The sequence below is a fragment of the Agelaius phoeniceus genome, chromosome 12 (genome assembly GCF_051311805.1).
Source record: "Agelaius phoeniceus isolate bAgePho1 chromosome 12, bAgePho1.hap1, whole genome shotgun sequence".
NCBI lineage: Eukaryota > Metazoa > Chordata > Aves > Passeriformes > Icteridae > Agelaius > Agelaius phoeniceus.
The window spans coordinates 18,541,161-18,566,520 of NC_135276.1; the positions used below are offsets into that span (position 1 = coordinate 18,541,161).

The 25,360-nt window shown below is 42.0% G+C and overlaps 1 protein-coding gene and 1 long non-coding RNA gene across 3 annotated transcripts in view; one reads left to right on the forward strand and one right to left on the reverse strand.

The window, feature by feature from the left end:
* Positions 1-19,817, forward strand: part of CDH13 (cadherin 13) — a 446,013-nt gene extending 426,196 nt beyond the window's left edge. The window contains exons 12-14 of one of the 2 annotated variants that reach the window (XM_054640681.2): positions 3,346-3,579; positions 5,035-5,250; positions 19,481-19,817. In XM_054640681.2, the coding sequence (XP_054496656.1) occupies positions 3,346-3,579; positions 5,035-5,250; positions 19,481-19,488 (458 nt within the window). In that variant the 3' untranslated portion in view covers positions 19,489-19,817. Of the gene's footprint in view, positions 1-3,345; positions 3,580-5,034; positions 5,274-19,480 lie in introns of those variants that run through there. The other variant, XM_077184876.1, reaches the window with a different exon arrangement.
* Positions 4,734-19,527, reverse strand: LOC143695076 (uncharacterized). Its single transcript, XR_013183979.1, has 3 exons — positions 19,463-19,527; positions 18,511-18,580; positions 4,734-5,066 (listed from the first exon to the last, which is right to left on the reverse strand). It is a non-coding gene; the product is annotated as an uncharacterized LOC143695076 (long non-coding RNA).
* Positions 19,818-25,360: the final 5,543 nt, after the last annotated feature.

Here is a 25,360-nt window from a genome sequence, read left to right on the forward strand (position 1 = left end):
CAAAGCTCCAAGCACACACAGATTCTCTGAGCAGAAAACCAGCAAATGGAGGGGAAAAAAACCCAGTGTGAGGGATGAGACAGAGATTTGTGTTTAGATGCTCAGAGCAGCATCCCTAGGAAGCATGAGAAGCACTGTTCTTGTTGGAGTAGCAGCGTGTCATTTGTGGGGCTTTATTAGTTCTGATATTATTCTGTGCAGCTTTTCATTAAGAGTCAAGCATTAAGAGGATACAAAGTATCTTTTTCTATAACACTTATTTTCAAACTAATTTTTTCAACTGGTGGTAGCAACATGGTCATTTATGCTGGCAGCACTAAAATCCAATTTAAAATCCACATTTCCTGGTAACAGCCCCTTGCATTGGAGACTCAGTTCACCACCAAGTTTCCACTTTGCTTTACTGTGAAATTCTCCATCCTTCAGCCTCTGTTTAGTAGCTTTTACCCAAAGAAGCGATGCTGTTTCACTCCTGTGATGCCCAGGGTACATCCCAGATGTGCCACTTTGGGGAGTTTGGAATTCTCTCTGTCTCCAAGGGCTCTAAGGGCACCCAAATATTTAAATGTTCATCCTCAGGAGGGATGGCCAGTTCTGCTCAGTGGCAACTGGGATCACAGCTCAACTGAAAAAGCTTCTCCTCAGGACTGTTGGACCCTTTAGGTCTTGCTCTGCTCATTAATTCTGCTCTCAGCCACAAGGTTTGACAATGCAAATTAACAGTTTTACTTCAGAATTAAAATATTCTATGGGTAACTTTCCTTTCAAAATCAAAGGTGTCTGGGGATCATGGGATTTTGAATTATTTCAACAGCATAATGCCATCAAATTTATGAAAGTCACATATTCCCAATGGATGAGTTGTGGCCATTTTTGTTTGATTCATTTCGTGTTACATTTTTATGACGTGTGTTAACAAGCTCCAGTTTATGACCCTGACATTTGCTTGCTTTTCTTTTGGAGGTCTTCATAAATCAACGAAAGATTTTTTGTTTAAATCATTATAAATAAACCAAGCAGAGAATAAGTCATTGAAATGGACAGAAGCAATTTCCTTTCACTCCATTTTTTTTTTTTTGTGTGTAATATTTGCCCAGCCCCTGAACCATACAAAGAGTGAAACATTTGCACAGCAGGGAGAACACAGCCATATCTGTGTGTGACAAAGTAGCAGGACATCCATAAAGCTGTTGGCTTCTTCATTTCAAAAGGCAGATTTTAATATCACTGACTTCAGAGAAAGATAAGAAGGGCAGTGCATAAGACATTATCAGTCCAGTGTGGAAATAATGCATTCAAAATTAAAGACAGCAGTTTAATTAAGTGCATGAAAGGCTGGCTTTTATGATCATATTTCAAATACCAGAATGTCTTTTCATCCATTCTGCCGTATGACTTTACTTAATAATATATCAAGAACAAAAAACGGATGGGAGTCTTTCTGTAAATTCAATTAGTCCAATAAAAAGTGAAAAATAGTTTCTTTTTCATTAAAAAGAACTCAAGCCTAACCCTTGTGATGACAAAGCGTGAGATGGGAAGGGAGGGCAGGGCTGGAGAAGGATGAACGTTCAGCCTTTGTGATGCATTTCTGCTCGCAGGAAACAGATGAAGTGTCACCATTAGTAACATTTGTTATTGAAAGGACTAATTGCATTCTGCTGCAGGCAGCAGTTCATCAGATCCACACCACGGGGTACTTGCTTCTGCCCGGGGATGCTCTCCAGCACAGCAATAATTCAGTTTATTTCATTGTGTTGTAGATAAGTTTCCTTTCGGAGGCCTGGGTTACTGGGCTGCTGTGGGTGGTGCTGAAGGGCCCCTCTTGCAGGGCTGAGCTGGAGATGCTCTGGCACCTTGTCCTGGTGCTGTACAGGTGAGCTGCAGCCCCCTGAGCCCATCTGGCAAGGGTTTACGTGGGAACCCTGGTCACTGAGAATTTCTGTACTGATGGACACTGACCCCACCCTGCATTCGACCTGAAACCAGAAAGAAATTCCACAATTAAACAATAGAACTGTTATGAGTGTGTAGTTTGAATGGAAGTGTGTAATGTCACATAGTAGAAAACTTTGAGTTTAAAGCTTTAGAATATAATAATAGTTATAAAACAAAATAGAAGTTTTAAAGTAGAGACATCCTTCTTCTTTACCTTCTTCTTCACCTTCTTCCTCATAGGTTTAAATAGTTTAAATAAAAAAGTCCACATTATGAGTCACAAGTAGTTAGTTATTAGGTTAAAAATATAAATTATATGGGAGTAATTTCATAATTTAACAGTTTATCCTAATAAAACCTTATAAAGAAGGAGATACAGCTGCATTTTTACCTTGTGAGTAGAGTTCTGTAGAACTCACACCTTGTAAGACTGTTCTGCTCAGGGAAGTGCAGGGATCACATTCCCCTGTGCTAAACCAGAAATAAAAAAAAGGAATAAACAACCCATGAGTGCAACATTTCAGTGCCAGTCACAGCAAAGGACAAAACGTGCACTCAGAACCCTCGGAGGTGATTTTGATGGGGTGCCAGAGGAGCCGCAGGCAGTGTGTGAGTGGCTCAGCCAGGCTCAGCTCTGCAGGTTATTGCCACCTGCCAGCTCCTGGCTCAGCCCTGGCACTGAGGTGCTGCTCCCAGCAGGCCAACCCTGCCTCCCCAGCTCCCCCAGTGCCACCAGGGCTGCTTTGTCCCCCACAGCCCTGGCGCTGAGCCCTGCAGTGGTGAGTGGGCACCAGGCTCGCCCCTGCAGCTGGCACTCGGGTCAGGCTGGCAAACCGCTCTGGGAGGTTTGAGAGCACTGCTAGGCCAGGGTGAATAACCCACCTCGTGTCCCAGAGCTGCCTCTGGCAGGTTCAGGGCTGCTGACAGAGCTGCACGGGGCCCTCAGGGCTGGCAGGGATGATCTGGTCCTGCTCTGCTTCTGGGCACCCAGCTCAGAACCCGATTCCTGCCTCCTTTTCCTCTCACTCGTCTTATTCTTCATTCTTTGAACACTGTGCTGTCTGGGGGATGGTTCCCAGTATGTTTCTCTCAGTATGTGCTGATGAACAGATTCTGTTCCAGATATCTATTCATGTCCTACTCTCATTTTAACTTCAAAATATTCCTCTCCCAGAGGTTTCCTTAGAATAAATTTCCATACTGTAGAGAATCAGACAGGCTTCATTCTGAAAATCAGCAATGAATTTACAAGGGTGACTCATCAGGTTTTTTAAGCAATAATTTCCATATAAAAGAGGTAAGAACAATAAAAAATTATTTCCCTTTGCAAGCCCGCAGGTGCAAATAGGAGCAAGAGTTTATGGAAATGTGATTTAATAAACAGATGTTTGTTTCTTTTTCCTCTAGGTAACCCTCCTGCTACGGGCACAGGAACTTTGCACATCACCTTGGAGGATGTCAATGACAATGTCCCATCCCTTTATCCAACGCTGGCAAAAGTCTGTGATGATGCAAAAGATCTCAGGGTAGTGGTTCTAGGAGCATCAGACAAAGACCTTCATCCCAACACAGATCCATTCAAATTTGAGCTCAGCAAGCAATCCGGCCCAGAAAAGTTGTGGAGAATCAACAGGCTTAACAGTAAGGCTGGAACTTGGATTTTTGTGTATTTATTGTATTTGTTTGTATTGGTTTTTTGTGTATTTATTCTTCCCACTCCTCCCTCCCAGGGCACTCCCCCTGAGGCACTGGGGGAATTTAGGAGGGGTTTTGCATGAAAGTTGTGTAGGATGGATCTACCTAAAGAAGCTGCTGCTTTACCCTGTGCTGGGGCTGCTGGACCTGTGGGACACCAGTTCTGAAACCTGAAATTCCTTCTTGTGTTGGCTGAACTTTCCTCTCTGGGTTTTTCATTAAACTCTTGTATTGGCTGAATTTTCTTCCCTCTATTTTGCATTAATCAGGGGCTATTAATAATGGATAATTTTGTGAAGATTACTGCATCTCATGGCACACAATTGTTTTGTACAAGGCTTTGCTGTAGGACAGCATGGAAGTTTTGCATGGGCTTTAGCAATGTAATTGAAAAACTTCCTAATTTTAAGTATTTAAACCCTTCACAAATAAAATCTCCCAATGCACTGGGACCTTGCACAATTGGTAAGAAGATCATGAGATTGCAGAAGGTTTGTGTGTCAAATTGTGGGCACAAAGTACAACTTTTCTTCACAATGTAGGTTATTCCTGTTTCTTTTCTGGAATGTTTTATTCTCTGCCACTCTCCAGTCTTTTAGTTCATGTCACAGCCTTAGAAACATCTAGGGATGGATGTGATGGCTGCGCTGGCTGCAGGACAAAGGGGAGGAGCTGTTTTTTGGCTATTCTCCAAACATCAAACCACCCCAGTGTCACACCCTGACAGAATTATCACCCCCACTGGGTGCCAAGAGCTGCTGTGGCCTCAGTTCCCCAGGTGGAGCAGATCCCTGGCTTTGGAAGGGCCTTCCTTCCCTTCCCTTCCCTTCCCTTCCCTTCCCTTCCCTTCCCTTCCCTTCCCTTCCCTTCCCTTCCCTTCCCTTCCCTTCCCTTCCCTTCCCTTCCCTTCCCTTCCCTTCCCTTCCCTTCCCTTCCCTTCCCTTCCCTTCCCTTCCCTTCCCTTCCCTTCCCTGGGAAATTGAGGAAGTGCTTCAGCAGTTTTCCCTGTACTTCCCAGCAAGAAGGGTGATTTTTTCCTTTGGCAAGTAAATTTTTTATCTCTTCTTGTCATTTTTGGGGTGACTTGCCCCCAAATGCATTTCAATAGTATATTAGCTTGCACAGGCAACTTCTGCCAATAATTTACAGACCAAATCATGTATTTAAATAAAAGGGGTTCTTACAAGTTGTTCTTTTGGTGGGGTTTGGAATAAGTTTGTAATTAGATTTCAGCCCATGAAAGAATTTCAGTACTGCCTCTTCCCTCCAAATCATTTATTTTGTTATTTTTCTTAGAGTATTCTCATTTTCTTCCTCATTTCCATGACTAACTGCCGTGTCTGATATTGCTTGCACACTCCTTCACCCACATTTGGTTAATTGTCCCCTCATCCTTTACAGATACCCATGCCCAGGTCATCCTGCTGCAGAACCTGAAAAAGGCCAATTACAACATCCCCATCTCAGTGACAGATTCTGGGAAACCTCCTCTGACCAACACCACAGAACTGAGGTTACAAGTGTGTACCTGCAAGAAATCCAAAATGGACTGCAGTGCAAGTGATGCTCTCCACATCAGCCTGACCCTAATCCTCCTTTCACTCCTCAGTTTATTTTGTAAGTCTTTTGCTGAGCTCTAAGTCATGAAGTGTTGTTTTCCTGCTCATTGACACTCTGCATCAGAAAACCCTCCAAGGGAGGAGAGAAATTCACACATTGATATCATAATGCTGGAATTTTTGGGTTCTTTTCCCATGAGGGAATAGCTGTGAGACAGGTGGGGGGGGTGGGGCTTTTTCATAGTCAAAAAAAAACATATAAATGGATGTCTGATTGTCAAATTAAGAAATAGAAGCAATAATTTTAAGAGGAATCAAAGGGAATCAGAGCTAACATATGATAAAGTGAGAAGTACCAGCTGTAGTAGCAGATTTGTGCAATGCTTGCTTTCATCTCTCCCCATTTGAATTCAATTCAAGCCCAGAAAGAGGAGATTAAAGGTGTTCCTGTAACAATGGCTGTTCTGGGTCACCAGGAAAACGAGGCCTGTCTGCTTCAATCTGTTCCTCCACATAAAATGTGCAAGTGACTGGAACATGAGGAACTTATTTGAGATTCTGGGCTTAGAACCACCCAGAGCTGGTAATCAAATGGCCAGGCTGGCTTGGAGGGCAGAGAAAACTGACAGCTAAAAGGAATTTCTGCTGTTTCTGAGAAAGCTTTCCAAATGAGATTTACAAAATTCCTAACTTGAATTGGAAATGGGGAAAAAAATCCCGGAATGACCCAAAAGTAGGAATTCAAAGCCATGGAATCCAGAATTTAAACAGGACATGTCCCTGGGTAGTCCTGTGACAGCTGCCAGCAAACTTTTTGAGGCAGTGTTAGCTCTGAATTCCTCTCTGTTTCAAAGGAATAGCTGTGTCCTACAACTATGACAGTAAATCTGTCATTTAAGGACTGTTACCTTCATCTTCTATTAACAGAATACATTTGTAAAGTGAATTAAAACCTGAGCCATGGTGAAAGGCCTGGGATTCCCCATGAGATAAATGTGCCCTGGGGCAGGGGGGAGGTCGAGGCAGAGATCCCTCCCACACCTGAGGCTTGGTGTGTGCCTGAGCACACATCCTGCCCTGTTTGCTTCTCCTTTCATCCCAAAAGCTTGGGTGAAGGTCGTTGTGAGCTGCTACCAGCGGATGTTTGTGGTGCTCTTTGAAGATGAAAAGGACTATATAAATGCTAAGTGCAAATTCCTGTTCTTAGTCTCAATCAGTGGCATCTAAAGGATCTGTTTTGGCTCTGGTTCAGCTGGGCTGGGCTCAGTCTCCTGGAACCAAATGCAAACTTCAGCTGTTAGGGGCAATATGTTAAAAATATTTGACAGGGTGTGACACCATTGCAGCAGGGATATAAATGTGCAGCCCATTGATTCAGATATATTCTTGTTGCCACTTCATAAACGTTGCTGCTGCTACACTAGGCGTGACTTTCACCACTGGAATTACTTTCTTACCTGATGTGATTTGCACTTGAACTTGATTTACATTAATTCATCTGCTCAGGATACAAAGGGGTAGAGAAAGGCTTTGCACTTTGGGAAGTTGCCATGTTCATGTTGATTCTTTACAGCCCCCACCAAGAAGCCTGGTCATTTTCCTTAGGTTGAATTATAAAGGCAGTTTTAAGTATTGGAAAGCACTTTTTGAGTTGCTCTTCTTGGCTGCAGGTCCTGTCCAGCTCAGCTGTGGGTGGAATACACCCCAAGGGCACCCCAAGGCTATTCCATGGCTGTCATTCCACCTCTGGAACTGTTCCCAACCCTGCCTGTGCAAAGCCAGCAAACACCACAACTCCCCTGAGCATTTTCCTCAGGTGTGCACTGCACAGAGACAGAAAGGAATGGGGCTGGGAGCCAGTTAAAATAATGTGGTTCTGTGTTTGAACTCCTCTGAAATGTGCTGCTATCGCCCCGTTCCCAACTCATTTCCACACACAGATTTTTTATAACTGTGATTAGCTCCATTGCAATGTTTTGTATAGTCCAAATATTTATCAGAGTAATCAAAGATTATGATGCCATAAAAACAAAGAGAACTTTAGTGCTTATTGAACAGATGAAACGTCCCATTTCTAGTGGCAAGTTATGGGTTTAATTTTAGCAAAAGCCCTTACGTGGCTGACTTTGCTCCCAGTGTTTGTATTTTATGAGGCTCTTGTTCCTGGGAGGTAAATCCTTCAGTCAAATGAACTTTGTAACTCATGCCAAAGTATTTCTCTTTGTATTTGACATCTGGTGTGAGGATAGATAGCCCTCTGAAAGAGCTGCTCGTGGTGAAAGAGCCCTGCATGAATTTCTCTCCTGTAGAAAACATCTTGGTATTATCATTTAAATGGTGCAATTATTAGCTATACTTAGAATATGTGCCTCCTCAGTAAATCATGAAAGAAGTCAGATGTGGCAGATTTCTGAAGTGTCTGAGCACACAAGTGAAGAGCCTGATTAAAACTGAAATGGATGCAAAACCCAGCAGTTCCTCCCATTCTGGAGACATCCTACTGTGCTCACTATATTGAGGGATAATGGGATACAGACTGCACACTTGCCCAGAAGCCCCTGGGAAGGTAGATAGAGCTGCAACAAGAAAAAATTAGGAGTTCCTGGCAGCCAGAAATAGAAAATATGAGATGCCAAAATATATGGGCAGATTTGCACAACAAAACAATGTGGTGGGATTAAAAGATGATGAAAACAAAGTTGATTGGGAAAAGGAGCATCTCTGCATGCTTTGTATTTAACCTAATTTTACTGAGGTCAAGCTGGAATGGTGGAGAGTGGACAGGCAGAGGAGTTTCCAAAGTTACAACAGGTAATGGTGACAAATATTGGAAAGAATATTGTCATTAAAGCAGACTCTGTGTTTAAGGTGAGACTTCGTGTGGTGTCAGCTTTTCCTTGCCACTGCTGGAGACAAGACAGGACCAAATGTTCAGCCAAAATTCAGATCTTTAGTAGTTCAGATTGAGGGGGGAAAAAAACCATGAAAAAACCATGCTGGGTTCCTGGTCAGGGAGGGAGCTGCAGCAATCAGGTCCTGGAGGGAGGGAGGGAGGGAGGGAGTGGGGAAAGAGGAAATGTGTCTGAGCATGAGTGGGGCTGCTCTGAGATGGGCCCTGAGCGCTGCAGTGCTCCCAAGGGACACAGCCAACCCAGCCCTGCTCAGAACTCAGCTAAAAGGGATCCTCACCACCACCAGAACTGCAAACAGGCCCCCCCTGGAAGGCTCCTCAATGTCCTCAGAGAGAGAGCAGCCACAACATCCCACAAGGGTGAGGGATGGCACAGCAAAACAAGCCAAATCAAATTTGTGCATATTTGTGCACAAAATCTGCCCAGGCCCTGTGGGATACTGAGGAAGAACCACTCTGGCTGGCAGAACTAAGCTTTAGATCTATTACAAATTATTTATATTATTATTAGTATTTAAAGGGGTATTTGAATTCTGGGCTTTTGATTTTATAATAACTATTTCACTTAATTGCATAATCATAGAATGGTAATTGCATTTCATATCTTCTTTTATATTCTACCAACATAAAAGACCACGTTGGATTCAAATGTGTGCAATGAAGGGAATAAAAGGCACAATAGTTGTGTCACTAATATTTTACTTAGATTTCCCTGTTATAAAAAGACTGGGATCTGAACCTCATGTTGAAAAAACCCAATGTTTTATCTTTTTTGACTATCAACCATGAATGAGAAGCTTTTATTTTGTTCACCTGGCCACTGGATTACAAAGCTGCAAGTTGAGCTGAAATAAGTGAAGAGCTCCATTATTCTGAACAGAAAGTGATGTGCCAGACGAGGGGGGAAACGCTGCCTTAAAGAAATTAAATAAGCTAGAGGTGTCTACATTGCAATTAATTTGTTAAAGTCAGGGTGAAAGGCCTCAGGTGTGTTTGAAAAACAGAGACTGGCACAGAGGTTACAAAAAAGCCTTAGAGATACCCCTGAATTTAATTGCCCAGTAATTTCCACAAACTTTTCCTATTTGGTGTTGGCTGTCCCTCACTATATTGGGTTTTTTCTGATTTGACAAATAAACATACAGAGCCAATAGAGAAAATATAGTTTGTTTTTGTTTTTTTTTTATCCCTTGAAAATGATGTGTTTATTATTAAACCACTACAAAACAAACCCCAAAAAAACCCCAAAAAACCCCAAAAAATGTAAAAAATTCAATTATATGGGACTGGTGAGTTTGAATTTCCATGGAGCTGGACAGGCAGAGTTAATCCTGCAGTGTTATCTCTCACCCAGCTCATTTTTCAAAGCCACAGCAGCCCCTGTATCTCTTGTTTACCCCGTGTTATTTGTGCAGCAACATCAAATGGCTGAAAAGGGAAACAGAGCATTCCTGAAAGGCACCAGAATGAGACAAATCAGAGCAGGTTTCAAATGGAACAGACCTTTAAGGTCACTGCTCTTTCCCTTCCCTCTGCAGATTTGTTACCTGCACATTCCCACTTTTCAGCCTTTATTTTGAATTTCTTGGCTGAGTTTTAAACAGCCAGGTTGCTTTTTTTTCCTTCAGGACTCAACAATTGGGTTTTCCCTGTAGAATTTTTGGGTTTTCCCAAGAAAAAAAGGAAGAAGTTCATCCCTGTTCCATCCAGTTCCAGAGGAAGGGTTCCCAGTAGGTGAATTTGCTAAAACCAACACTTCTTGTTTGTTTCTTTGTTTTGTTGGTTGGGTTTGGTTGTTTTCTTTTTATATTTTAGGTTGTCTTAGCACCTTTTAATCTTCTACAGCAATTTTCTTCTTTTCAGAGCAGTTTATTTTTAAATAAGTTAAAAAAAGAGATCAGTTTAATGAAAAATACTAAGGAAGTTTCCAAGATACATTTTCCCATTTCTGAGAAATCAAATATCCCTATTTTGGCTAAAATTGCAAAAACTATTAAAATTGGAGAGTTTTGCTGTGAAAGGTGCTTTATTGAGGTGGTTGTTTAGATTTTTTTTTTTTGCACTGCTCTAATTTGAGTTGCATTCTTGTGCTAGAGCACCACCATGTAGGTACCTAAAATATCACTTAAAATTTGCCCTCCAAGTAATTGGAAATTGCTGATATTTAGTGAGTTCCAGTGATGTAAATCTCACATCCTAAACCAAACAACAGCAGCAATATCCACTATCACTCACTGTCTTTTTGACAGATGCTTTGGTCCACATTAATGTTATTATTTTTGCAGCTAAATATCACTGAAATAGATGCTCTCTCAAGTGCCTGTATGAGAAAAACACCATTTTTATTTGTGCCCTTAAAGATCTGGTTTGATTTCAAAGGAAAGGATGGTTTGGGGTTAAGGGGTTGCTTCAATTTGAGCCAGCCTTGATTTGAATCTCAATTTTAACACAGAGCTGTGCCCATTCTTCTGATTTCACTGCAGGTTTTTTCCAATCCTGCAACATATTGTGCAGTTTGGGAGCCCACCTAAAATTAATGGGGCTTGAAATGGCCCAGAAATCCATATGGATGTCCATAATTGGGGACAGGATGTTTGTACACCAGACAAGACAAATAGAAATGCCCCCAAATTACCCATCAGCATATTGAAATGTGCTTAATAACACTGCATTTGATGGAGTCAGTTAGGTGGGAAATGGCATTTTCCACACATTTGGAGCCATCCACAGGCGTTGCAGGAGCGCAGAGGGGCCAGTTTAGGAGATGTGTGTTTGGAATGCAGAAGGGAGCAAATGCAGCTCCTTCCCCAAGAGCTGCAGTGCTATTGCTGCTGGTCACTCTGCAGCCATGGCCTGGACATTCAGAGATTGGTTTGAGAGCCCATTTAGTGCTGGGAATTCAAGGGAACGTTTTTATGTTTCCATTTTCTCAACGGTACTTCGCAGTAATTGTTGGTACATAATGTTTTGTGTTTCTTCTCTGAACAGCTTCTTAAAGCCACATAAATATTGAATTTCAGATGGTTATGGTCAGGATTGCTCTGGAGTGGCCTATGATTAAAAACTGGCACCGAATACATGACCAGCTGAAGCATTTTTTTCTGCCATTGATGGTCACTACACATTGTGAGATGTTTGTTTCTTTTCACCATGTCTGTCCTTGGCTATTTTCCCCATAACTGTTTTTCCTATTCCTGTCCTATTTTTTCCCTTTATAGCATCCAAATAACTCAGTGTAAACAGCTTTGTGTTCAGATTTGGGCAGGATATTAAAGATTAGGAGGAGATTTGTGGTGCCTGAAGGTTTGATGCTGCTGCCTTTGCTTCTGCAATACCCAGTGGATACTCACAAAGCCCTTTAAAGGACCATTAATGTTTGGAGTATTTTAGATGAGGACTTAAAACCTCACTTTATCAATATAATTAATTGGGATAGGTCATTAGTTGGTGGTTAGGTAAGCACCACTTTTAGGAGCAGTTCTTCAAAAGATTTGAAGTGAGCAGGTTGATACCAACACCTGGCTGATTTTCTAGTTTGTTTTTTTCCCCTTTTTTGTGGCTTCTAAGCATAATCCTTCACTCTCGTTTTTATTCTTACTCAACAAGAATTTCTTCAGATGATTAATTTAGGATTTCAAGCTGGGTTGAGTTTGTACCCACAGATCTGAATGTGTCTGGATTGTTCATGTTCTGCTTATTTAAAACTGCTGGTAACCTGTGCTGTGCTGCTGTGGGAGATGAGATCTGAGTGCCTGAGCAGCTTCCAGCCCTTTAAAAGGTTGGCTCCCTGCTACAGCTGATGCATTTCATTTTCAGCATCCCTATGAAAAAAAAAAAATCAGCAGACTTGTTCAGTGCTGCTATTTCCAAACTGTACTTATTCATTTCACTTGTTGAATATTTTCAACCATTCCATTCCATTTATCAGATTAGAGCATGGGGAAATATCCTTGCAGGCTGCAGGCAGCCACCTCTGCAATTGTTTAGTTTTGACAGAACTGAAAAATGAAGGAAGCATTTATTCCCTATTGCTCCAATGAAGGCAACACTGCTTTGACAAAGTATCCAACTGAAATTCACATCAATTTTTAAAAAAATAATAATGGAGTACATCTTGGCTTTTCTACCTTAAAACTCCCCATCTCCCAGTGAGATTCTTCACCTCCCTGGAGAACAGGAATTGTATTAGAAGATGGTTTTTATTTGATAAACCTAGGGAAGCACATGGCTCTGAATTTCTAAGCAAGGAGAGTGGGAATTTTGCTTCATCTGAGCAACTTTTCTTTCAGAAAATGTTTATTTTATTCACATAGGAAGAGCTCATTACACAGGGAGTGTGTGTGAGTACCTGATGGGGAGGAGGGCAGGCACAGACAAGAATTCAGCAGAGCCCTTGCCAGGGTCAGAAGAAAGAGCACTTTGGCTTCCTCCAGCCCTGCTATATAATAAATTTATATATATATATATATATATATATATATATATATATATATATATATATATATATATATATATATATATATATATAATATTTATATTCTAGATTATATAATTAATATTAATATATAATTAATATACATTATATATTAATTATATGTATTCTAGTCTATTATATATAATTATATATAATATAATATAATATAATATAATATAATATAATATAATATAATATTATATTATATTATATTATATTATATTAAGTTATATTATATTCAGTTATATTATATATTAATATTACTATCTATTTCTATATAAATAGATATATGTATAGATATGAATTATATAAATTAATGTAATAAGAATGAATCTATTATAATGAATATAATTATAATAGATTAGCAGTGTGGGAGCTGCTAATGCTGGTGTCCCACGGGTGCAAGGACCTCAGCAGGGGGACTGTGTCCCCTGTGCCCACTGGGAGCTGGGGCTGGCACTTTTCCCCCTCCCTGCCCCTCTGGGCTGACTGCAGAGCCCCTGGCAGAGTTTCAGCTCCTGCAGCCCAACCCTGGCACTGATTTAGGAGAGCCCCCCAAGCTCTGAGGGCAATTATGAGCCTCTCATTTCACACAGTGCTTCTCCCATCCTTAACAGCATAATGTCAAATAATTTCTCACTTAAATGAGAAACCAATTGTGTGTGATGCTATGAGCTGCAGATTTTCAGGATAAACTCATTTGCTTTTGGAGTCTTTATAAACTTTTCCCCAGGGTGTTGTGGCCAGTGAGATCAGCAGTTTGTTCTGGCTGATATTAACCTCAAATTTCTTAATTGCAGGAATGAAAACACAGGGTATCTGTTTGGGAACAGTCCTTCAAATTCAATGAGATTTTGGGGGAAATTTATAATGATTTATAGGCCCACTGTGAAACTTCTGCAGTTGAAACTTCCCAGTGACAGATCAACAAGTGATGCACATGAAAATAATTTATATTTTTCAAAATTCTACATCCAGGCTAAACTAATAACTGTGCCTCTAATTAATGACCTTTCCTAGATGGTAAATCCAGGAAAGAAGTACCTGGATGTTGATTAGCTGCCTAATCAGAAGCACAGTGCTGATCTCTTCTATCATTTTTGTTACCTCTTTAGCATTACTGAGGTTTCAATAAAGTCCATGATGTAATGTAGACTTTTAATTATGCCAGATTAATGTAATATTTCTGATGAAAGGGTAATTGAAAGAAATGGAGCATGCATGAGCTGAACTCCAAACTCCAGCTGTGTTAACTCTCCTATTTTAATGGGAATTAAAGGATGAATGCATTTTGGGCAAAGCTCATTCCTGTACAGAGGGTCAGCAAGAAACTTAAACGCCTTTAATTTTTATGAGGTTTTAACTGCAGTGTAGAAGCAGAGTCTGTGAAATAGAGGGTGAGCTTGGTCTCATAAAGAGCACATCTTCCAAAGGCTGTTAATTACTCTGCTTAGACCTGTGTCTTTAAAAGAAGCAGGGGATTGAGTCCCTAATGTAATGTGAATATGTTCAGAGAGAGCTCTGGCTGCAGCAGGGAAAGCTGGGGGGCACCAGAGAATTTCTGGGATCAGAAGTTCTGCAAGCCCCACTGCTGGCTGGAGGGAAAGGCTCTGCTGGAATGTGAGCTCTGGCAGCCTGAACCTCAGGGAATGAATTTGCATCCCACCAGTTGCTTCTTCCCTGGAATGCAGATCATTAAATCTTTGCCTTAAATTCTGTGTATTTTTCCCTCCATTTTCCTCTGTTGTGTGGCTGACCACGAGGAGTAAACCCTGAGTTAGCCCAGTGTGACAGAGGCAGGGAGATGTCTCTGCAGCCTTTGAAGAAGCCAGCATTAGGAACTTGGGCTAAATTAGATAAATTGCACCTTTTCAAACCAAATCAGCTTTTGAAACTCTAATGCAGGGCTTTCCTGTGGAGTTGACCACCATCATCAACTTCAAATACAGCCAGCAGACCTTGGTTGAGGAGAAATAAGGGTTTTTTCCATCTAATTTTCTATGCCATGAGTCTCCCTACCCTGAACTGTGCACTTAGACCAATATCCCCAAAGTATAATTATTTTTATTGATGCTATTAGTACATTAGCTCCAGACAGACTCTCACAGGATTTGTCCAGCAGAAGAAAATCTTCACTTCCAGACCTCCTCTTCTTCCTGATGCCAACAGCCACCAGCTGCTGCTGAGAGGGTGCTGTGCTTTCCTATCTGAGCCCATTGACAGAAATGCAATAATTCAGAAACACGTGGCAGTAACCCTGCCTTTCTCACTGCTATGGATCTTTAAGGATCTCTCCCAGCCTAGTCACTCTGTGAATTCTCTGCTATCTCACTGTTATCTCAGAAGGAACAAGGCTGAATGTCTCTCAAGTATCAGAGGGAGAAGAGCAGAGGAGAACTGTGAGATAAAATTGGTGAAGATCACATTAGAGACCGAAATGAGAGAGATTTCTGGAGGAATACATTCCCTACAGCTGTGCTCACTTAGTGCTGCTGTGAATCCCTGGATACCCACAGGAAAAGGTGGAAGGGACAAAATAAGAGAAAAAATTTCCCTCCCCACCTTTGTGGCTTGAGTGCTTTGGGCAGCAAATCACTCGTTGTAGGTAATTTCTGTCAAATCACATCTGAAACAACACAGGGTGGGTAATAATTCCTGAGTGCTGAGGCCAGATATGGAGGCAGAGCTGATAGAAAGAAAATAAAATAATTACTAGGCCTAATTATCATTAGTGTGCAGATCTAAACCTGCCAGGCACAGGCTTACCAGGGAATTAAGTTCTTAAAAGAAATAGTTCTCATTGATCAGCAAATGTGCTCCCTGCACGCATTATTTGCACATTTTATGCTCACAGTATTCCTTAAATACTAATATATTTTATGAGCTATTGCCAGCTGCAAACTATAAATTATCTGTGCTATAAAATACATAATAACGGGTTCAAAAAAAAACCTAAAAACCAATGCAATCCCATCAAAGTGAGTGGAAAAGTCACCAGGTGAGCTGGGGCTCAAATATGAAGTAGATTCTAAAATTTGGCTCTGTGTGAGCATTTCTGGAACTTTCATTTGTTCCTTCTTTATGGGGACAATAAATAAAAAGAAAAGCCAACAAGAAAACTGCAATTCCTACACAGGAAACAACAATGAACACTGGAAATCCAACTGGGAGAACAGAGAGATTTTAAACATGGACCAGAGGCTCAGATCTCCCCAGTGAGTTTATAACAGAGCAGCTGTGTTGGTTTCAGTGGATTTCCTCACTTTCAGGTTGAGTTTTCCAGGCAATTCTTTGGTTATCCTTGATTGGGAATAAATATTGAGTTTTCCAGGCAATACTTTGGTTATCCTTGATTGGGAATAAATATTGAGTTTTCCAGGCAATACTTTGGTTATCCTTGATTGAGGATAAACATTAAATTTTACAGGCAATACTTGGGTTATCTTTGATTGAGGATAAACATTAAATTTTACAGGCAATACTTGGGTTATCTTTGATTGAGGATAAACATTAAATTTTCCAGGCAATACTTTGGTTATCCTTGATTCCTGTAGATTTTGTGCTAAGGGAGTTACTGGCCAGGATGTTTGGCCAATTAACACCTTACATGACCTTATCAGACTCTTTGTAGAAAGTAAATTTGTAACTGACACTTGTTATTAACCACAGAAAATAAAAGACTGATGCTCTCTAGGACAGAACAATTTCCAATCAATTTTGTGTGCAACAGAAAGACCCAAGATAGATTTGATCTTGCATATTCTTACTTACCAAAAGTTGTCTACTGAAACGTTACAGACCATAATTTTGAGAGTTGAATCTGATTTCCAGAGGCAAAAACCATTCCTTTAAATAATCCACCTGTGCAAAATTTTCTACTTTTCTACTCAACAATAAATAATTATTATTCAATAAAAATTATTATACTTTGTGGGGGTGTAGGTCTAAGTGCACAGTTCATGACATAGAAAATGAGATGGAAAAAGCCCTTCTTTTTACTCAATCACCATTAATGGCTGTGTTTGGGATAATTCTTTTAACACAAGGCTCAGCTGAATTCAGAGTAGTCTTGGCACCCTCTGCCAGTGCCAAGAGTTTGTGGAAGTGTCAGGAGATGTTGGGGCACAGCTTCCTGTGGAAGGGGCCCAGGTTTCTCTGAACACACCTCAGGGGAAGTTGCCACCACAGGCTGTGAATGAGGGGAAAACCAGGGAATTTCTGCAGGGAAAATCCAGGAATGAACAGGGGGAAAGAGGCAGTGAAGGAGGCACAGCCACAGAGGTTTTGTCAAAGTGGCAGAGCAGGAAAATGCTCTGTAGAGCACAAGGCTGGCAGGGGATGAGCACACAGCAGCTCAGTTTGTCAAGGGCTCACAGAAGATGCTGCAAACCTGCTAAGTGAGAGCCTGGGTAGGGGATTTGGCTCTTTGAATGGCTACAAAAAGCCCTTTGGGACAACCTGTGAGAGAGAAGCCTCTGGATTGACATAACCTAAATGTACAGAGCTAGAAAGGAGATTCCATGACAAAAAGCTCCTCTGGTTTGTTTGTGCTTTCAGGCCTGAACAAGAGGCAGGATGATGGTGTTGTCCTGGGCAATCAAAGGAGGGAGTGCTCCAGGGGGAAGGTTTAAGAGCTGAGTTGTAGCTGTGCAGAGCTGCCAGGAAAACATCCAAAAGTTATCAGAGCTAGAGGCTGACATTTTAGACTAAATGGAAAAGTGGGAGAAGAGAGTAAGAGCTCTGAACTGTCAGCAACAATGTCATTGCTGGGCAGGAAAGGATGGTGGCACTGGGAAGGGGAAGAAACCAAAGTGGGGGGGAAAAGGTTTCCTAAAGGAATAAACTGGAGGAACGAGACCAAAGGAGAGGCTGGGAAAGTGATTAGAGAAATCATGGTAAAATTACAGGAGGAGATAGTCCCAGGAGCCAAGGGAACTTCATTTTCAGGCATGTGATTGAATGGATCAAAGGCAAGAAAGGATGGAGTTGAGGAGAAATTTCAGTGGAAGAAAATCTGGGCAGGGCTTGTAGAGCTTTGAGGTGAAAGGAGCCAGGAATGGGGTGGTGCCTGCAGAGGCAGCTGGGGTAACAGGGAGGGTCCAAAATTCCTTGTGAGAGACAAACTGGCCTTCAATAGATACAAAAACAGCAAAGGAGAAAAAGTCATAATTAAAGATTAACTGGTTTCTGTACATCCCACAATGTGTATGAAAGGCTCACACACATTCATTATGCCTGTCAATATAATGTAAAATATACAAGCTTTTCTTCAGGTGTGCACATAAATCACCAAACCCTGCCCTTTATTTACAGGCTGTTGGTGGAGCAGCTCCGTGGCTGCTCCAGTTGGTGGGGAATTTATGAATTTTGTGCTGACAGATTTCTCTGGTGACGTCTCAGCCCGAGCATTGCACAGAAACTCAGCACCACAGCTGCTGCTCATTCATCATGTCCAAGTGCCTATCCTGAGCAGGAAGACCCCCAAGGATCTCCCAAGGATTCAGAGCAGTTCCATCAGTCCCAGACCAGTGTCAGCTCCTTTGAGCCAGGATTAAACAAATCCCCTTTAATGACACTGAGCTTCATTGGGATCTGGAAATGCTATTTTTCAGGTTGTCTGTGAGACCAGAGTCTCAAATTCTTTCTTTTCACCACCCAGGGGATCAGGTTGTTTATGAGAATTTAGTTCTAGCTGGCATCCCTAATCCAAATATACCCAGACTTTGGCAGTCATGACCATAAATCTCCTATATGTGAGTCTGGATCCTGATTTTGTGGCCAGACCTTTTCTTTCAGCAGCAGGATAAAAATCCACGTGCCCAAGCAATTCCAGATTTTGTCCTATTTGGAAATCTCAGTTAAACTTCTCCCTTCAGTGAGCCCCATCCATCAGCACCTCTATGGATTTCTTACACTTAATTTGCTTTATTTACCTTTGTTTACCAGAAGTGAAGCACTGCAGGGAAGGGGCCAGGCAGCTGTTGGCATCCAGGTGCCTGCTTGCTGCAGAATTCAATATTGACATCAGTTCAAAGGATAACAAGAAAGAAACAGATAAAACAAAACAGCCTTATCAATAATTAAATTAAATTTGATTTGCCCTAAAAGGCAAACAGATCATTAAAATTTTTTAAAGGGCGCAAACCAGCATCTAACATTGACCATAACATTTCTGTGGTGGTGACAAAACTATCAATATTGCAATATTACAATCTTTGAAGTGTACAGATGCAATAAACATTAGAAAAACATTTGCTGACTGAGTCTTTCCCTTGGTTTTATAGGCTGAGTGTGAGCTATAGCTGATGTTAGATTTGCTCCTGAACTCTCCTTTCTGAATTCCTTTACTGCCTTGGTATTATCAGGGTGTCCATCTAAAACAGAATTCAAGCCCCACATTCACTTCATTTAATAGAAACACCACATAAAACTCTCATATTTCTGTAGCAACATTAATATGATGCACCAGGCCTTTTATTCCCTTTTATTCACAAACTCTAAAGCTCTATTAGAGTGTTCATTTTTAAAAGAATTTTGTTTGTTTGCTCTTTGCTTGTCAGGGTGCGCAGGGAGGGAGGGGCTGGCATTTCCTTGGGCACGAATGGAACTGATGGAGGTGCCCAAGGTGGGGGAATCAGGTCCTGGCTCAGGATTTATCCTCCCACCACATCTTCCAGAATTGCACCACAGAGGTCTCTGACTGCCCCACATGACATTTTGGGCTTTCCTCTTGGAGATTTCTGCACTCACTTTAATTGTCTCTGGACCCAAATAATCAACATTTAACTACTGGCAATGTTCATGCACCCAACCAGTGATTTGACTGAGGGGGAAAAAAAACCCCCAAACACATAAAGATCCTGTGATTTGCATGGCAATACTCACCCCCATCTCCTCCTTTAGGTCTGTAAGAATTCTGCCATTTGAAGCTGTCCTACAGAGTTGCCATGGCAACGAGAAGAAAGGAAAAAAACCCATCAGCCCTGAAGATTGCAGTTTACAAGGACTGTTCTTCACTCCTCGGCCTCAGTTGCTCCAGTTTAGTTTGCAATCTCACTCAATCTGTCCAACTGTACCTTGGTGTTCGACAGCCTCCGCCCCTCCGCCCTTTGGCCCTGGATTCCTCCTGCAGGACACAAGGTTTACTCAAAATTTACTCTGAATGTTAACAGACCATGACATCCAAACCCCCACCCACCTTGGGGTGAGCAGAAAAAAAAGAAAAAAAAAAAAAACACCACGAAACCAGATTGACTCCATTTTTTTTCTATCTGTTGACTTGTTGCTATTCAACTGTTCAGAAAATATTTTGTCTGTGGGTTAGTATTTGTATATGTATGAGTGTATGTATATATATATATTTATATAGAGAGAAGAGTTATACCACAGGTTTAGCTTTTATAAAATGTTCATCTGGAGGGTGAGAGAAGGGAGGGAGCAGAAGAACAACACCACCACAGCCACAGATGAATGGGAGCTGTCCCAGCATGGCTAAACCTGCTGTGTTTGCTGTCCAGAGCAGCAGAGAGCCCGCGGCCCTTCTCGTACCTCAGGGTCAGCAAAGGAGAAATGCAAATCCCCAGGGCTTGTTCCTGCTCTGGACTGCTCTCCCTGCCCCAGAGGGAGCTGGGGATGCAGGAGGAGCAGCCAGGTGTGAGCAGCTCTGCCTGATTTGAGAGGCCAAAGGGCTGAAATGTTGGCTGGGGCAGGTGACAAAACGTTTTTATCAGCTCTGCAGGTGAGAAGCTGAGCCCAACGCTCAGAGCTTGCCAGAGCCCTGATCTCTGCCTCAGCCTCGGGGCCAGCAGCAGCACAGGGGCCCTGTTCTATAAAAACCCTCACAGCCACACCAATCCATCCTTTTGGATATATATATACATACATACACATGTACACACAGTTGCCAGTTAAGAGTAACGAGAGCATTTCTTTGTGTGTGTAAACTTAGCACACCTGTTTGCAGACAGGGGAAAAAAGGGTGTTTGTTCTCTATGAATATGGATCCTTTTTTATTCTGTGAGCATGTAAGGTCAAAAAACAACAACAAAAAAAAAAAGAATCCTTCTAACTGTATGAAGATGATCATCTTGTTAATAAACTGTAAATGATCCATCAAAGCTCACACCAAATTTTTATAAAATTAACACAAAAAGTATACTAGTGACAGACTGTGGCTTTTATTAGAGCTTGGCAGTAACTAGGGTAAGGTAAGTGTCTTAGAATATTTTAATAAACTTGCTTATTTAAAGTTTAAACAAGAAAGCTTCCTTATGCAATAGAACTTTGCAGCTGCACTCTTTAGTTGGCATTTTTACAGTAATTATGGGTCATACTCGATGGCATCCTTACCACAGTGAGAGTATGAGCATACCTTCCACCCCACATCTATGTTCCAATAGTAAAGATTTTTGGAAGCATTAAAAATAAGTCCAGACATACATTTAGTTTCCCATAATGCTACACTAGATATTAAATGTGTGTTGGTGGTTAAAATTTGCTGTACAATAGCTTTTCTCTGACTTCCTGTATTATACCAAATATGAAACAGGTTTTTTGGTTTTTTTTCTTTCTTCCTTTTTTTTTTTTTTTTTAATCAAAAGGAGTAATAACAACAGACAGAGGAAAAATGAGTTTGTGTTGTGAGCTTTCCTAACGTTGTAGATTTGTTGATAAGATATGAGCTGCCTTCAGACCAGGCTTTCTCTTCCAGCTTAACTCCTGCAGTCCTGGCCAAGTGAAATCTCTTGTGTCACCCAAGTGGCACTTGAAGGTCACTGGGGACCCCAGGGGTGGCTTTGGCAGCTCCAGGCATCCCAGCAGGGAAGTGCCTGACCCCAACCCTCGACATGGGCACGCTCCTGGTCCTCTCTCCCTGCCCATGCCTTGTATGGACCCCACCTGCTGCTTTGCCATCAACAATCACATCTTTTTTATTAAAAAAAAAATAAATAAATAAAAATAAAAATAGATATTATTTTCAAGCAAATTTTTTTCCAAAAGGAACAATTTATCTACTGTATGGCACCTCTGGAATTCCAACGTGTATGTTCAATGAATGCACCCAAAGATATTCTGCACCCTGTGCTTTGAGCTACAAAACCTCTATCTTGAATAAAAGAAATTATATTACCCTGCCCCACAAATACTCTTTTCTACTTGCTTTTTTCCTCTCTCCACCCAGCCAAACCCACCTCTCTTGACTTTGGTGTCATTTCTGTCAAATGCCAGAAAAATCTGCCCTTCCCTGCTTTAAACCCAGGCTCACAGAGCGTTTGGTGAATCATCCCAAGGGCAGCCAAAGAGAGGAGCAAAGAGAAAACTCTTCTGCCTGGAGCTCCACCAGCAAGGGGAAGACTCTTCCTACACCCTGTGCCCAAGGAAAGGATCTTTCTTCTTGGATCCACTGCAGGATTTGGATGTGCAGAGGGCTCAGAGCCTGGCTGAAGCTCTGAGCCGAGCTGCATCCAAGCCTCCATTCCCATTTTCCCGTTGTTTCTGCTCCCACATTAAAGCCTCCCAGCCTTTCCCAAGTGTCCCCAGGGAGCCCATCCCAGCCATGCCAGGAGAAGATGAAGCTGCCATGTTCATGTTTGCCCCATTTAACACAGACTGTGGCACGTTCATGGTGTGACACGAGTGAGGAACCACAGCAGGATCTGAATTTTCCTACCTGAACAAAGGGTGTCACCTCTGGCTCAAAAAGCCAGTGTCCATTTCCTGGAACAAAGGGACAACAGTGATTTATCCATTTTCCTACAATACAATGAAAAAGCAGAAGATTTACAAAATTTGTTGTATTATTTTCTAATAGTTGATTCTGTTTAACATTAGTTCAGCCTAATTAATTGATTCAGCATTAATTCAAGGTTGCTGTTTTTTATAACACACCCCTTATTCCTACCCAGCTGTTTTAGCCTCACCAACAGTTATTTCAGTCTGTGTTTGTAGGTTCATAAATGCTGTCTAAATTTGGAAAGGCAGTGAACGTGTTGATTATCATTTTGTAACAGGCACAAACTTACTTTTTACTTGTTAAAATCATTTCACTTGAAAAGGCTCTGTGCTGTTGAAACAAAAATTGGGAATAGCAATCAGTGAGAGGGGTTTATTAGCAAGGGAAAGGTCTCATTTTTGGTGTGCTTGCTAATTGAACCCTGGTCTGTGCTCCTTGTGTGTGCTTTTCCACTGTGCCTGTGTGCATTTATTAATGTCCATGTTGCTCAGTAGCTGTAGGTCTGGAGAGTAAAAATAAGGAAAAAGAGCTGAATTTCCTGCTGGGTATGGAGGAGGATGTGGAGGTGAGGGTGGAACGCTGGCAGCACCGTCCCTGAGCCCTGCTCTCATCACCTTTACACTGCTGGAGTCAAACAGCAGCTCCATCAGCAGAACTGAGGCTCAGTTCATCATTTTTAGGTGGAATTCTCCCTCCCCACCTCTTGCTGCTGGCTGTGAACAGTGGGGCTGCAATGTTTGTCACAGGATTGCTGAGTGCTCACACCTTAGCAGAAGCCTGGGGTTTGTCACATCCAGCCACCCACAGGTGCCTGCACTGAGCACCTGGAGCTGTCAGAACCATTTGGTTTAACCTTTATTTGAAATGGATGGGGTCAAACGATTTGTTCCGCTCTCTTGCATAGTCATTTTTTAGATTACTATAATACAAACCTCATTTATTAAATTATGGACTTACAAGCAGCTTGTAGGGCCCTATCTTAAATGCCTTATCACTAGAAAAAGACATCTACTATATTGACAACTTTGGTCTTTCCTTTGCAAAGGCCTCTTGTCTGAAACACTGAGAAAGCTGCCAATTTTCCTCTCAAATGTTACTAATCCACTCGGAGCAGGATTCTGTACACAAATAATCTTACATCACTTGCTCTAAAGGCTAAGTTGCTTTTGGAATAGGTTTAGACATGTCTTATTTAATTAAAAAAAATAATAATTATATTAAAGTCACATTGGCTTGAGACCACCAAGTCTAAAGCAAAACTCTGCTCCTGTCTTGCCTTTTTTGCATCTCTAGAAACTCTGTTGTCTGAGAGAGAGCCAGCCCAACGCTAACACAAAGGAAAATAAAACAGCAGTTACTTCCTTTCAGTTAACTCTGTGCCCTTCAGCAGTGCACATTAGGAATGAACATGATGGATATTCTCTTCAGAGCAGACAGAGCTGAGGCTTGAAAGCACAGGAGGCCCTGAGTGCCCTGTCCTGCCTCACACCAGGACACTGCAGCTGCTCGGGGCTGTCCCAGTGGGATGGATGCACTCCCCCACGCCCAGAGGAGGGTTTCCAGTTGCACAACTGCTATGTGTGTATATATGTAGATATATAGAGATATACACATATAAATATATATATTATATATATGCAGGTGGAAGGAGGTGGATACAACACGGGGGACTTGGAATAAGCAGTTTAATTCCCTCAGTTAGGGAGGAATTCATGAGATAAGGGACAGCATGGGCTGCATGTACTGAACCAGTCTGATTTAAAGCAAATAAAAGGGGCAAAAAGCCCACACACCAAACCCCAGGCTTATCTCAACTCTCCTGTTGTATTTCTGCCACCCTGAGCTGTCCCCTCGTACCACAATTGCATCAGTTGAAGACATGCATCGTTGTTTTCTGACTCATTTTCAGTTGTCTGTGGATCAGCAGGTCACAGGAGTGCAAAGGGAAGGGTTTAGAGCCACAATTCCTCATTCCTGAGCTTCCAGTGGGACAATGTGGGACATTCCTGAGCTTCCAGTGGGACAGCTGCTTGGGAAAGCTTCATCCAGCCTCGAGCACTGCCTTGAACACCTCCTCTGCATCAGCAAGCGAGTGCACTCTGAGGCTTGGGGTGAAATAAATGCAGTGTAGAGCCAGGCTGGGTGTTTGGATGTGCACACACCCCCTGAGGTGTGGAATGAGGAATGGATCCGTGTCTGGGGGGCTGAGGTGGGAACTCAGCACAAATGGGTTGTGTTGTTACTGCCATTTCAGCCAGAACCCTCCTGCAAAACCACACCTACCCCAAACAACCTCTGTCCCTTGAAGTTACCACCAACATTTTTTTTTTCCATTTTTAACAGTCCAAACAAGGAGGAAAACATTTTGTTTGATTTTCAAGATGCTTAATTCAGCTGCTTTTCCAGTTAATCATTCCTTTGGGCCCTAGTTGCTGAATCGCTTGCTGTTTCTGAGGTGTAAATAAACATTTTGATTTATGATGTGGTTGCAAAGAAACTTGTAATTTATTTGTGAAATGCTCAAATAAAGGATGTATGGGCTTTTACCTTCTGTCTGGACCTAGACCTTGCCTCAGGAATGGAGGCCACAAAACGGCCTCCAGACTGGCAAAGGAATGGAACCACCCGTGCTAAACATCAGAAACCTCAGCATGTTCTTCAGGAAGGAGAAAAATTGCAGCCTTCACGTGGTTTGAGAATGAGAATCATGAGCTTAGAGAGGTAAATGGAATCACAGAGGATGGTTTGGGTTGGGAGGGACCTTAAAAATCATATTTTGAACTATCTAAAGATCAGGGACACCTTCCACCAGAGCAGGGCCCTATCCAGCCTGGCCTTGGACACTCCAGGGATGGTCTGACCACACAAAAAAAGGTTTGCTCACCAAAAAGCAGAGCTGAATATTCAGGTAACAACAATAATTTGCTGTCTAAAGCCCCATTTCCATTGAAGAGGTTGCCTTGAGCCAAACCCAAACCAGCTGTCCCCAGGCTGGACTGCAGCCAGGAGCTCTCATGGATCTCTGTGCATTTCCTTCCTGCCTCACCTGG